Below are 15,402 nucleotides of genomic sequence, written 5' to 3' on the forward strand. Positions count from 1 at the left end.
CTCCTTCAGTGGGAGACTGCGGCACCCACGGTGTGGGACGGAGAGATTTCGCAGGTCTTTCCTCCCCACTGCTGTCAGACTCCACAACAAAGACTTTAACTGAACAAACACACACATCCACACATGTGCAATAACACTAAGTGCAATAATCTTTTCTGGCATCGTTATATTTTTACTCAGTTGTATATAGCATTCATATTCTATTTTTATCTTATTGTATATTTTTATTCTATTTTATTCTACTGTATATAGTATATTATTTTATTCTATTCTGTACAGCTGTGTACTGTATTTATTCTTATTGTATTCTAATTTTTGTGTCATAACTTTTGCACTGTCCACTTCCTGCTGTGACAAAACAAATTTCCCACGTGTGGGACTAATAAAGGTTATCTTATCTTATCTTATCTTATAAAAAGCCAGAACAGGAAAATCTGCTTCATGTGTTTCTGTTTGATCCTCAGTGACTTTGACACAAAGGCCTCTGCTGTGATGATCACACCTCTGATCAAGTCTCACAGTGTCAGCTTTGTTTTTATACATATGGATATGTGCTGATAAATGATCAGAATTATAATATTTCCCACTGTCTGCTGTGTGCCGTGACCTTTGACCTGCTAAAGACAGTCAGCTGTGGATTATTCATTGTTGTGTCTGATACTTAGAACTGTGAGGAAGAACACTACACAGTTAATCAGGGTCCCCTCTCTCTGAATCAGGAAAGGTGGGCAGGCCGCGTGTGGGCCGTGGGCCATACGTTGAGTCTCACTGTTTGAAATGTGAACATTGTTCTGCTGCAGTCAATGGACTAAACCAGAGAAGAAGAAAACAGACTTTACCATGAAGATCCTCAGTGTGGATCAGTATAATATCAGCCTGATGTCTGCAGTTTAGTGTCAGCACAACTTTCACATCATATTCATCTCAGCACAACTAAAACGTGCTGACTGACCTCAGAGTTTCAAGTCCACATCCTGGACTCTCCAGGAAACCACACAGATGCTTCACTCCTGAATCCTGCAGCTCGTTCCAGCTCAGGTCCAGCTGTCTCAGATGGGAGGGGTTGGACTTCAGTGCTGCTGCCAGATAATCACAGCTGATCTCTGACAAACCACAGTCCCTCAATCTGTATAAAGAATGAAAGATGTAAGTTTATTAGACAAAGTGTGAGCTTGAAATCATTCAGTGTTTCATCATCTGTTCAGAGCTGAAGAAGGTTCAGAATGTAGAAGTTTAGAAAATGGAAACTCCAAACAGCTGACAGAGTTCATACGCCTTTGTCAGGGTCAAATTCAAGCAAGACCATGTGAAAATTAAAACACATCATCCTAGGTGAACTTAAACACCTTTGTTCCCCTTTTGTTAAGACATAGAAAAGTACACCACACAAAAATACTGCAAAAGGAAACGGTCGCCTTATATACATAGTGTATAAACTCAAAATGCACATTTCACTTCAAATTAAGATTAAGGCTTTGAACAGATCACATAGTTCAGTTCAACATATAAGACTTTAAGAATGCACAAGCATCTACTTAAAATCTATTTAATTTATCATCCATGATATTATTTTGTACAATTCCAATGTATTTTGTTCATCTCCCTTAAATAAACAGGCAGTCTTAAAGTATGAAATATTCATATACAAACACATATAAATGTGTGTACTGTCTCAGTGGCTGATAGTACCCCACAGGCCTCAGTGTGAGCTTGAAGACATTTATAATGTTTAAGTAGTTTAATGTGCAGGTGCTGACGATAAACACATTTTGAATGAAAGCCGGGGAACTTTGGTAGCACAGAAACAAGTGGCTATTCTTTGTGACTATATGGATCACTCACAATACCATTATTTCACACAAAGGCACCAAATTAATACTCAAAAAAGCTGCAGCAATACACACAAATATAAACAGTACTTGGTGACTGTTAAGTCTAATTGTTGAATGTTGCCATTGTGTTTCTTAAATTTGTACAGTCTTAGTTCAAGCAGTAGGATCAAAGCCATTCCTTTGATCCTGGCCACCTCTCCAACCACTCTGTGCTGGGGGAGGTTTTATTGTAGATACATCCTATCTGGAAGATCTGTTTCTTTTGATGTAAACTTCCTGGGTTTACGACCCTTTGGTCAGCAGGAGGTCTGACACACACACACACACACACACACACACACACACACACACACACACACACACACACTCTTACAGAAGTTCACACATATACATAAAATGCTTTGTCTTAGAACAAAGGGGGCGTGGCTTTGTTCTGACGTGTTTTGTGTGAACTGTCTCCCAATAAAAGGTAGCAGGAGGAGGTCAGATCTGTGGTCATTTTCGTGGTGGACACAGACGAGGCCTCCCTTGCGCAAATAATCGATCGATCGACTGTCTTGTTTTCTTCATGATGAATAAGTCTCTAGAATTAGCGGGGCTTGTGGAAACACAGACCCAACAGTGACAACTTTGCTTTTAGCCTTTAACCCTTCTTGACTACTTTTGATGTGGCCTCTATATTTTACCTTTAAAAACAGTTTATCTTGCCAATCTGTTATTTTCTCATTTTGACCAACTGTATCAGCACAATTTATCTAAATTCAGACAAAATTTAAAATACAAGTAGAAAGTGATATTTTGACTGTAAAAACCACACACATGTTTAACGAATCATCTTCATAACTTGAAATACAAATAGAGATTGTACACTTTTAAAAATACGCACACGTTTTGCAAACAACAAAGTTATATGGTACTATTTACCAAAAAATGCAGCCAAGGCTCAGACGTTTTTCATATAATCATTTCAAACTATTTACAGAACAATCAGGTGTCAAACAATAGTTTGTGTCACTCTAACACATATGAGAACAGCACAGGGATAAACCTGCAGGTCTGACAGCAGGTGTGTCACTCAGCGTTTACACTGCAATCTGCCTTTGTTGGCTTTAAGGCAGCAACTGTGACGATCACTAGTAGAACTGACACACAAAACAAAACAACAGCTACACACTAAATACACAAGACAACAAACTAACTTGAGACCAAACACGGTAAACGTCACAAATCTCTCACGTATCAAAACTCTCTCTCTCTTTCGCTCACTCGCTCTCTCTTGCCGGTCACTCCTAAAACTTCCCCCTTTTGCTAAACAACCAAATGTCATGTTTCCATATCATTTTTGATTGGTCGACATGGTACATTTTCCCACCTATAGGGCTTTGGAGCGTGATGTGACGGGAGATGGGCCATGCCCCCTTCCGCCATGACAGTAGGCCAGCCAAAGGATACCATTTCAGCTATGGATCGTACGTGTTGTGTTGTCGGTTGCAACGTTAGATCACACGATCGTGAAGGCAAGAAGCTGGATAACGGGCTCTCTTTTCATCGTTTTCCATCCTGGAGGCAACGTGAGGGATCCCATGTATCCGATATTACTAAACAAAGACGTCAGGCTTGGATTGCAGCGGTGAGACGAGCGGATATCGAGTTCTCTGCAATCCCCAGCTTTTTGTTGGTTTGCTCACGGCATTTTCTTTCCGGTGAGTTCTAAATTAATTCATATCACTCTTGAAAGGCTTTTAGTGTTATTTTCAATGTGCTGAGGTCATAGATAATGAGATAAAACATGCTAATGTGTGATGCTGCAGAACCACATCATGTCGACTGAGTAGCTTATGATTTGGCATTATTGCAGGCAAACCAGCATATGAAATGGATGTAACAAATCCAGACTGGGCACCAACACTGCACATGGGGCATGACGACATACCTGTATCAGACTCGGACCGGCACTCAAGGCGTACGCAACGGAAGCGAAAAAGAGCACCCATCGGAGGTAAACAACCCCCCCCCCTCTAAAAACATACTAAATTGCTATCACTGTACACTAATCCGCACATAACTTCCAGATGAATCACACACCTGTCATTGGAATATTGGTGTACATTTACCTTATGTCTAATTTTATCTTACAGGCTTTCGTTATGCAGCTGCAGAGTCTGAAGGTGTGCCCCGTGCAGAAGTGATTGATGAAGATCTGACAGAAGACCAACAGCAAAATCACAATGTCATGGAGGCAGTGGACAGCAGTTGTGTTGGACAGGTGGAGGTTGAGGTACCAGCTGCAAATGTGGATATACTGAAGAAATGTAAACCTTTTAAAATGATGACAGATTACAAACTCTCAGCTGTGTCTGTAATCAAACCTCTGTAACTTTGCTTCACTTCAGCAGCATCAGCTCATGTTCACATGTTGATTCATGGTTTGCTTCAGTTTTTGATGGACTGCAGAATATTTTGAAGGTTATCTGCTATAAAAAGCCAGAACAGGAAAATCTGCTTCATGTGTTTCTGTTTGATCCTCAGTGACTTTGACACAAAGGCCTCTGCTGTGATGATCACACCTCTGATCAAGTCTCACAGTGTCAGCTTTGTTTTTATACATATGGATATGTGCTGATAAATGATCAGAGTTATAATATTTCCCACTGTCTGCTGTGTGCCGTGACCTTTGACCTGCTAAAGACAGTCAGCTGTGGATTATTCATTGTTGTGTCTGATACTTAGAACTGTGAGGAAGAACACTACACAGTTAATCAGGGTCCCCTCTCTCTGAATCAGGAAAGGTGGGCAGGCCGCGTGTGGGCCGCAGGCCATACGTTGAGTCTCACTGTTTGAAATGTGAACATTGTTCTGCTGCAGTCAATGGACTAAACCAGAGAAGAAGAAAACAGACTTTACCATGAAGATCCTCAGTGTGGATCAGTATAATATCAGCCTGATGTCTGCAGTTTAGTGTCAGCACAACTTTCACATCATATTCATCTCAGCACAACTAAAACATGCTGACTGACCCCAGAGTTTCAAGTCCACATCCTGGACTCTCCAGGAAACCACACAGATGCTTCACTCCTGAATCCTGCAGGTTGTTGGAGCTCAGGTCCAGCTGTCTCAGATGGGAGGGGTTGGACTTCAGTGCTGCTGCCAGATAATCACAGCTGATCTCTGACAAACCACAGTCCCACAATCTGTATAAAGAATGAAAGATGTAAGTTTATTAGACAAAGTGTGAGCTTGAAATCATTCAGTGTTTCATCATCTGTTCAGAGCTGAAGAAGGTTCAGAATGTAGAAGTTTAGAAAATGGAAACTCCAAACAGCTGAAGCCAACAGGAAGCAGCTTCAAACAAACACAACAAGAGAAAAAACTCTGAATATTTCACATTAAAGTCGTACATTTATCATAAAAACAGGACAAAGACTTGAAAAAGTCGTGTTTTTCCGTTCCAGGAACCACAAGGCTTCATTTTTAAAGGTGAAGTGTGAAAGAAATGGACATATTTGAAGTCCAACACCTTTTTCCAGTCACATTATTAAAGCAGACAAACTACAAGCTCATTTTCATTCCAACAAGTCATCTTCTGACCTGGACTAACAACACTGGTCTCTATGTGCAGCTGGCTGTGAGACCAGTGCTCAGGGAGCGTCTACAAAGTGCAACACTGAAAGAACATCGCACACTAGCTTTGTCCCAAAACGTCGGCTGCATCCTTCGGAGGACCCGGTATTCGCGGTCTACGTGGGCCGGGTCCTTCAAAGACCGAAAAGGCTGGAAGTGCGAGGCTGTGAAATGGGACGGTCGAGCCTTCAGATTTGCGTCACCGCTGTGTTGGTGGAGTTTAATAAACTCGGCCGTCTGCTCCTTGCTATCTAAAATATAACAGGACACTGGCGTAAATTCTCGACCGTCTCACACTTCTGTTTAATCAGTTTCCTGTTTAACGTTTATTCAGCTGTGTGAAAATCCCGGAGGAACTTTGATCTCAGCCAAACCGATTTACTCCGGAACAAATAAAACACAGAAAAAAGGCAAACAATTACATTTTTAAGTTATCCGAGTGACTTATATATCATGTTTAACCTGAGTAGTGAAAGAGCAGGGGTCTGAAAACGATGAAGCCGGGTGTCCGCTGCTCTCGCCGGCTGGAGTGACCATTGAACCCCCCGGCTTGCTAGCGAGCGGGTGGGTAACAGACGTCTCCGAAAACGTCGGCACACTTTTGCAAATATGCGATGTCTTGATAAACCAAGCAGATATTTGAAGTTTACACAGCTACTTTCTCGCCTGAAAATATGTTAAACGTTTATTTTGTGACCCAGAAAGATTAATAAGAGTAATTTGAAAACTTAGTAGCTGCCGCCATTGTTGGCAGCTGAAATTTGGCTGGGCCGCGCTATGAATTCTGGGATATGGTGGGCCACGAAGGACACACCCGACGAATCCTTCAAATTCGGGGAAATCAAGGACGCATTTGTCGGGCACATTTGAAGGAGTCGACAAATACGGACAGCCTTCATCGCCTGGCTGTGACGTAATCGGCCTTCAAATGCAGCCTCTGGAGGATGCAGCCGACGTTTTGGGACACAGCTACTAATTTGCTTCCATCATCCAACCTGAAGAGGAAACAGAGACGCCTCCCCTTCAAAGTAAAAGCTGCTCCTTTTGGACACAGTATCAAAGAAAGTCTACAGTATAACATAGAAAAGACAGAACAAAGTTTTGGTTGTTTTTAAATTGTGCAGAAATGAAACTACACTAAGCTCAATTATGTGACAGACATTTCATCCCATGTCAGTTTGGCCTCATCCTGGGCCGGATTATCCAGCACACACTCTGACCACAGGTCCATGTTGAGCAGGATGAGCTGCTGGCTAATCTGGAGGCTGTAGCAGCAGCTCACAGTCACAGTGGATTTCCACTCATGAAAAAGCTCTGGCTGCTTCATTTCTCATCTCATATCAGAGACTTTAATGCTTCACTGAAGCTGTACTGTGATGCTTCCATATCCCAGTGAGGCCTCCATAATGATTTCAGCTGTTCTGTACACACACTGTGTGCCCTGTATGGCTCAAAGTCTCTGCAGCCTGTTTTTATCTGCTATCATCAGATCTTCATCATCCTCATTCACATCCCTCACACACTCTACAGCCTCATCAGCACTGACTTCATCTTCACTGACTGATGGAGCACAACATGAACCTGTGGAGGCTGAAACACTGTCCTGTCAAACATCTCCCCGTCACCACTCCACTTCTGTCAGCCTTTAAATGAACCCTGCTCAAGTCTGTCACTTCTGTTTGGAGCCAAAAGAGCTTAAAGATTACGCCACTACATTCTTGTCTAGAAAATATTAAAGTGTATTTGGTGACACACAAAAAAGGGTAAAAGTATAGTTTGGGTCCACACATGTCCAAACCCTGGTGTGTAGGCCTACTTAGTATTGAGAAAAGCCCACTAAAAGAACGCCCACCAGACCAAAGCAATGGTGTTGACTTGATCAGCATTAACCCCGCCCCCTGACTTTGATGGGTGAAGCTGACAAATAAAATGTATTTATGAACAGCGATGCAGGGCCAGGAGTAGCAACGTGAATTAAATAAATACATCATTAAATAATTCATTAAATGTGTCAGTAAAATAATTAAAATAGAAAACAAACCAACAAAATATGTAATTAACTAATTTGAATTGTACATAAATACTTAATGAATTATTTTAAATGAAATTAACCGATAATTCATTGTGATTTTGTTTTGTGTTTTGATGAGCTAATAATCAGCTCTCTTTTTCTCATTGTTGTTCTAAGCCGCTTATCCAAAGGTAAGGCACTACCTGTTGAATTATTTCCAAAGTGTGCCAAATTGGACATTACAAATTAAAGTCTACTCACTGAAATTACTGGGGAATGTCTGCTTTGATTTTGATGAGAATCTCATGACAGTACTGAGGATTTAATGCAGTTGGACTGCTAAAAATGATTGAATGCGGTTGGACCGCTAAAGGATTTAATACGGTTGGACCGTGGAAAGCAGTTGGACTGCTGAGTGATTTTAGTATATTAGGGAATTTGGTTATTGTTTGGGGTGGAGCCCGTATTGGTTATAAGGTTGGACCTGCTTCAGTCTTAAACTTTTTTGGCTGTTTTACTGTTGTTCCAAAGTATTATAAATTATTCAAGAACGTTTGTAAATGTCACTGTTTCCATTGGACCTGAGTGACGTACAAAGACAGAGAGGGAGAGAAAGGAGAGAGAGGATGGAGACAGCAAAGAGAGAGCAAACACAAACAGGTGAGAGTGGACAGGTGACCAAGGTCAGCAACCAATCAGAGAGCTTCTGTTTGACCCACAGTCACTGATGATGACTGCACATAACCAAGCAGTGTGTTACTCTGATATCAAATATGGATCCTGCTCTTATAATAATGATCATCAGATGATATTATTGTGTTATTTTGTAGCTGAATACGATGTTTGTGTGATTATCAGTGAAAGAAGCAGTGAGGAGGATGGAGAGAGAGAGAGGACAGAGGGTGAAGTTAGAAACACTAAAAGGATTTTTCATGGATTTCATGGATGATTTGAGTGATTTCCAGCAGGACACTTAAACATGTCAGTGGACGTCCTAAAGAACATATTCACTGATATGAAACGTGTCATTGAACAGGATTAATATCAGTGGAAACATGGTGGAAACAGCTGTGACTGCATGGATGTGACACACTTCAAATCTGTTCTCCACTCTTGGATTTGGGATCCATGGAGCTGCTGCTGAGTCTGTACAATAAAGGAATGGTGTGGAAGGTTGCAGCGTACGGACACAAACACTGTGGTTACAATCTGATTTTATTTTCAACATTAAACTACTAACCTACACTGATCAATGATGTTAATGATCACATCTGGACTCACCCAGCCTTTCTGCAGTTCCTCACAGCTGGAATCAGTCTCTGTCGTCCCCGCTCTGATGTGTTGTACTTCTGCAGGTCCAACTCATCCAGAACCTCCTCTGACATCTGCAGCATGAAGGCCAGAGCTGAGCACTGGATCTCAGAGAGTTCCTTCTCTGATCTGTTCTCTGACTTCAGGAACTCTTGGATCTCCTGAAATAATGAGAGGTGGTTCATCTCCATCAGACAGTGGAAGATGTTGATGCTTCTGTCAGGAGAGATTCCATCACTGTTCATCTCCTTCAGGTTGTTGATGACTCTCTGGATGGTTCCTGGACTGATCTCTGTCTGACCCAGCAGACCTACTAAGAGTCTCTGGTTGGACTCCAGACAGAGGCCATGAAGGAAGCGAACAAACAGGTCCAGGTGGCCGTTTTTACTCTGGAGGGATTTCTCCATGACTCTCCTCAGAAATACATCAAGTGATTGGAGATCATCGTCATCAAAAAGACTGGAAATCATCTTGATTAAAGATTTTGGTTTAAGGAAGTTCTTCAGCACCTTTGTCTTCCTGTTGGTGTGACATTGGAACATGTAGACAGCAGCCAGAAACTCCTGAATGCTCAGATGAACAAAGCAGTAGACTGGTTTCTGGAAGATCACACACTCTCTTTTGAAGATCTCTGTACAAACTCCTGAGTACACCGAGGCCTCTGTCACATCCAGACCACACTGCTCCAGGTCTTCTTGGTAGAACATGATGTTTCCTTTCTCCAGATGTTCAAACGCCAGCCTCCCCAGCTTCAGAAGAACTTCCCTGTCAGCCTCCGTCAGCTCCTGTGGACTCGTCTCATGTCCCTCGTGGTACTTGTTCTTCTTCCTCTTTGTCTGAACCAGCAGGAAGTGTGAGTACATGTCAGTCAGGGTCTTGGGCAGCTCTCCTCTCTGCTCTGTAGTCAACATGTGCTCCAGAACTGTAGCAGTGATCCAGCAGAAGACTGGGATACTACACATGATGTGGAGGCTCCTGGATGTCTTCATGTGGGAGATGATTCTGCTGGACAGCTCTTCATCACTGAATCTCCTCCTGAAGTACTCCTCCTTCTGGGCGTCAGTGAAGCCTCGTACTTCTGTTAGCCTGTCAACACATGTAGGAGGGATCTGATTGGCCGCTGCGGGTCGGGAAGTTATCCAGACGAGAGCCGAGGGAAGCAGATTCCCCTGGATGAGGTTTGTCAGCAGCTGGCTGACTGATGACTTCTGTGTGACATCAGACAGCAGCTTCCTGTTGGTGAAATCCAATGAAAGTCTGCTTTCATCCAGGCCGTCAAAGATGAACAAAAGCTGAGAGACAGCCAGCTTCTCTGCTGTGACCTTCTGTAATGTTGGATGGAAAACATGGAGCAGCTCCAGAAGACTGTACTGCTCATCTCTGATCAGGTTCAGCTCCCTGAATGAAAGCAGAACCACCACACTGACATGTTGGTTCTCCAAGCCCTCTGCCCAGTCCAGAGTGAACTTCTGCACTGAGAAGGTTTTTCCAACACCAGCCACGCCGTTGGTCAGAACCACTCTGATGGGTCTCTGTTGGTCAGGTAAGGCTTTAAAGATGTCCTGGCACCTGATTGGAGCGTCATGGAGGGCGTCCATCTTGGAAGCTGTCTCCAGCTGCCTCACCTCATGTTGGGTATGAACCTCTTCACTCTGTCCCTCTGTGATGTAGAGCTCAGTGTAGATCCTGTTGAGGAGGGTTCTACTTCCTGTTTCATCACTTCCTTCAGTCACACGTTCACATCTCCTCCTCAGACTGATCTTATGTTCATCTAAAACCTCCTGCAGACCAACATCTGCTGAAAGAAAGAAAAACAATGAGACTAAAGAGAAAGAAAACTCTTCAATGTCTGAACAACACAAGAAGTCCAGTTTTCAGAAATGAGTCCATCAGCAGATAGATGTTCAGTCTTACTTTGTACACAGCTGCTCTGACTGGCTGTCTGCAGTCCAGCTCTGCTTCTGGATCTTTCTCCACACTGTGCAGAAGCTCTGATGGTGACACAGAAAAGTCACAGTGGAGATACTTCTGTCCACCTTTGATTAGACTCATTATAAAAAGGAAAACAAAGTTTGAACACAGTCATGTTTCCAGTTCACTGACTTACATTTATTCCATGGACACTCACTCTAACCTGAAGCACAGCTACAACCCAACATTGTTGAGGCCTCATCTCCTCCTTTCCTGACTGTAGAGGTTAAATATGCAACAACCAACAAATAAAAGAATTTGGTTCATTTCAAAGAAATTCACACGGTGACCAAGTAAAGTAACCGTAGTAAAGGAGACAACATCCCGTTGATGGTGGGATTATTTGAAAGATTTGCTTTAGTCACGTCACCAAATGCAGTTGAACCACCCGTGGATCCATGTTTGACCATTCTACCACTCTGAGCTCTGCTTTTGAATCATTTTATTATTATCATCATTCATTTATTCATTCTTTGGAGGGGGGCTATTTCCTAATGCCGCCCTAATAAGCTGATGTTCAAGGGGAAATATAACAGAAACTCTTTCAGTGTTATTCATTAATAAATTAACAGATAAACTGTGAAGAAGAAAAAACTGAGATTTAAAGGAGAGAGTGAGAAACTTGATCATCCATCCTCATAATACATGTTTATCAGTATCTGCTGTGACCATACTGCAGTAATAACTACAAGTCTACATTTCTGTGACTGTTGATCAATCACAGCAGGAATCTGAGCTCATCTCTGCACACAGAGCAGCTTCAGCTCTGGGATAAACTGCTCGCTTCACGTCCTTCTCAGCTCACAGACACTCATCCTGATATTTTCCTTTAACATTTGATGGTATAATTCATCTGAGTTTACACTTTATCTGCATAAATACAGAAAAACAGACCCAAACACCAGAAACCATCAGTTTCACCATGTAGAATATATTGTTGTTTCCTTGCTTTTAATTCAGAGAAAAACTCTGATTTTGATTTTCTCTGTTCTCTTTGCCACAGCCCATCCCAGCAGCAGCTGAAGCAGCTGACTGTCACAACACTGAATAACACTTTAGGAGGAATTTCAGAGGTCAGTAAAGCTCCAGTTTCAACATCAGTTAATTAATCATAGTTCATCATAAATGTTAACCTGGCTGGCACACATGTTAATGTTAGCCATTTAAATATTAGCAGTTAGCTGAGGCCACAAGAAGAAGAGGCCCTAGAAGAACAATGGATGATAAGATTCGATTTTCAAGACTAGGCAGAGACGTGTTTTCCTTTACTGTCTCTTACAGAGGAGGGAGCAGATACCAGACGAGGTCACGGAGGTACGGGGAGGATTCGCAGCAGACAGCAAGACTGCCACGTCCATGCGAGAGAGCGATGGCTACGATAATCTCTGTTTTTAAGATAAGATAAGATAGAACTTTATTAATCCCTCGGGTGGGTTCCTCTGGGAAATTCGACTTCCAAAAAGCACAGCAACGACCGAAGTTACAGTTACAGAATTGATATATATATATATATATATATATATATATATACACACACACACACACACACACACACACACACACACACACACACACACACACACACACACACACACACATATATAAATACAGAGACAGATATAAATAAAATATACAAAGGGGATAAATAGAATAAATAGGAATAAAAAATAAAATAAAAATACAATGTCTCCCTATATAATGTTGTACAGCCCATGTGAGGGTTAACACAAACATCAGTCCTTCTACTTCAGTATGTTTGACACTTTGTTTACACCTAAATTAACTTTACTGTTAACCAGTTTTCATGTTTCTGTAATCCACCAGTGTGCTCATGCTTTTTTAATTGAAAACATATTTTTAATGATCAAATATAATTATGTTTGTTATTTGTGGATTTTAAATGTCCTTGACAGAGACAGATGATGATCATTATCCTGCACTGTGGTCTCAGGTTTGGTCGAGCTAGCACAAAGAATGGCTATGTTGAACTTCCTCCTGGGATCTACACTAAGAAGTGAGTCCAACATTAGCAGGGTCTCTTTCCTCTATCTGGATTCACTTTAGCATTCACAGTCACGTGAAGCTTGTTATTAACTCGATAAGTCAACCCAGGGTTTCAGCTGAGCGCTCACATGAAACACATGGTGTTGGCAGCATCTGATCAATCATATTCATGGAGACGTGTATCAGCAACAGAGCAGCTGAGTTTGCAGAAGGAAGTCAAACTAAACCACAGGAACAATATGAGGAGATTACACACATAATAAAATACTAGCAGTAACACAGCTGCTGCAGACAAATCAGTCGTGTGATCGTGTGTGAGAGGAGAAGGACTGTAAAGGAGTTTGGTGTTAAAAGCTCTGTATGAATGTGGGAGACTTTGAAGGGCTTTAAAAAGGCCAATATAAAATAAAAGGCAGCAAAACTGCTGAGTGTGAAAGTCACCAGACTTATCAGACCTCTGTGATTAAGACCTGTAAGAACACCTGTTTGTACTTGTTGGCATTATATCAAACACACACGTATATTAAGCCTTGTGGACAGTCATAGCCTGCTGCTAGCATGAATGCTAAATGTACTGCTGTGGATGATCAGCTGAAAAACTTGTGGTCAGTTTGACTGTTTGCTGTATTTAAAGTGTTTTTCTCAGTTCATCTGTATTCAAAGTGCATTCGGGGCTTTAGCTGACAGCTCTTTGTGCTAACAAACTAAACTCTCTTAGTTTAAGCCAGCAGACCAAACACAAAGCCTGCTGCTGCCTCCATGGGTTAGCTTGTGTGACTGGTGTTTACGCCAATGAAATCTAAATCACACTAATGTGTCCTCCAAGGTGTTTGGTGGGAGCACTGAGTGAAACATAAGAGCTCTGGTAAAATAACAAACAGGGCTGTGAGAGCAACTGAAGTGATAAAAATACTGTTTAAAGATAAAAAACACTTTGATGTTCTCTCGTCACCTAACAAAGTCCAAACCCTGTGAACTATTTGAGCTTTAATAATTGTGGATTCAGGTATCCTGAACCCATCTTTGGACATTTGTAATGAAATATTTTAAAACTCCATCAGAGACTCCTGATGTGGCTGTTTGGAGAAGGAAAAGAGGGACAAAGTGCAGCGTCGAGCTGAGGCTTCATTCACTGCAAACCTACAGTTATGTTTCCTTATTTCTGCTGTTTGCATGTTCACAGCTGAAATAAAGCTGCCTCTTTGACTTCATCCTGTTGTGTTTGGGTCCAATCCTGCCTGTCACACAGCGCTACAGGACAAAGTCTAATATTTTTATGTGGCTGTGATAGCTGCCGTTAGGAGCGCTCATGTGTTTGCAGTTAGACGAGGAGATGTTACCATCATGGACACGTTAACAAATCCTGCAGCATCACGTGGCACAAACACTTTGTGTTCCTGTCATCTGCAAGCAACAGGAAGTTCATTAATAAAGGCGGGATGGAGACGCGACTGTGATGGTTCTCCTTCATCCAGCTGTTACACACATCTGGGCTCACACGACGAGCCTTTGTCTAATACAGCAGCTGCTCTCTGAACACTTTTCTGAAGAGGAGCTGCACAAACCCTTGTTTGCTTTCTAGAGCAGCGTATCAAAGTCAAACTACCCACTGCTAGCAGCTGTTTCTATCATAGTTTAGGATCCAGATGTGTGAGGTCTAGATTTACACCTCTGATTAAAATACATAGTTAAAAACAGCCAATTGTGTCCAAATGTGTCTTAAACCAGATAAACTGACAGTTACAGCTGAGCCTGTGTGTCCTTGGAGACACTGCTCTGCTACAGAGATGCATTTTAGAAACCAGGAAACATCAAAATCATTTAAATCAGAGAGTTCTTGTTACTAACAGCTCACCTCTCTGCAGCAGACACAGGCTGGGATTTAAAATCAATGCCTCGATGATTGGACCGGTCACTCTTTAAGGACACAGAGCTGGATGGTTTCTGATTGACGCTAAAAGTAAGTGAACATGAAACATGTGTCACATCCAATGTGACCAATACATTACATAAAAAGTATAAACAAACTATGTAAATAGTTTATTATTTAAATCGTTAAATAGTAAAAAGCTGATTAAAATTTCAAACATTTTAACACTGACATGAACTTACTTTTTGTCAGATGACTTTTTTTGCCCTAAATTATGAAAGAAATGCTTCACCCGTTTGCTCTTAGAGGACACAGAGCTGGGTGGAGGTCCAGGCTGGTTCCTGTGAATAATGATGGAGCAGTGATGTGAGTGCTGAGCTGTGACATGGAGAAGAGTCATGGACAGTTAGAGATGGTCATCTCACCTCTGAGCTTTGGTCTGGCTCTCATGTTCCCCACACAGAGTGCTTTTAGAGGGAGGGACTCCCTCCTCTCTGTCCTCACACTGATCCATGCTGCTCAATTCACATCAGCTCACACACACTTTCTACCTTCACCTGCAGAGGAAACACAAATCATTCATGTGCACATCAACTGAGAGCTGCAGAGGTCGTGTCTGATGTGTTGGACTAACATCCATCTGAGACGCAGCTTTCATCAGTTCACTACAAAAAGTGTCACAGAGCCCATTTCAGCCTCCAAATCCTCCATTACTGTAGTCCTACAAAGCAGCAGGTCAAACATGGCTGCAGAGAGCAGCTTTATGTCAGTAACCATGTCCA

At 42.0% G+C, this 15,402-nt stretch overlaps 1 protein-coding gene across 1 annotated transcript; it reads right to left on the reverse strand.

Annotated features, from left to right (window-relative positions):
* Positions 1–4,830: 4,830 nt before the first annotated feature.
* LOC146577761 (protein NLRC3-like) lies at positions 4,831–15,165 on the reverse strand. The gene is made up of 6 exons (XM_085249653.1): positions 15,046–15,165; positions 14,863–14,961; positions 14,606–14,704; positions 10,690–10,766; positions 8,746–10,573; positions 4,831–5,023 (listed from the first exon to the last, which is right to left on the reverse strand). Exons 1-6 carry the CDS (start codon positions 15,132–15,134, stop codon positions 4,831–4,833), a joined length of 2,385 nt encoding a protein of 794 aa, XP_085105779.1. The 5' UTR covers positions 15,135–15,165.
* Positions 15,166–15,402: the final 237 nt, after the last annotated feature.

The sequence above is a fragment of the Mchenga conophoros genome, linkage group LG3 (assembly GCF_057382185.1).
Source record: "Mchenga conophoros isolate Kocher_MC1m ecotype Shallow Benthic linkage group LG3, M_conophoros_male_GT1.1, whole genome shotgun sequence".
NCBI classification, from domain to species: Eukaryota; Metazoa; Chordata; class Actinopteri; order Cichliformes; family Cichlidae; genus Mchenga; species Mchenga conophoros.

Excerpts from the sequence above, each read along its gene's own strand:
- LOC146577761 (XM_085249653.1), bottom strand. The coding sequence starts at position 15,134 with ATGGATCAGTGTGAGGACAGAGAGGAGGGAGTCCCTCCCTCTAAAAGC. Across the intron at positions 14,705-14,862 it reads AAAAAGTCATCTGACAAAAA|CGTCAATCAGAAACCATCCA; the intron begins GTAAGTTCATGT and ends ACTTACTTTTAG. Across the intron at positions 5,024-8,745 it reads AGGAACTGCAGAAAGGCTGG|ATTGTGGGACTGTGGTTTGT; the intron begins GTGAGTCCAGAT and ends TTCTTTATACAG.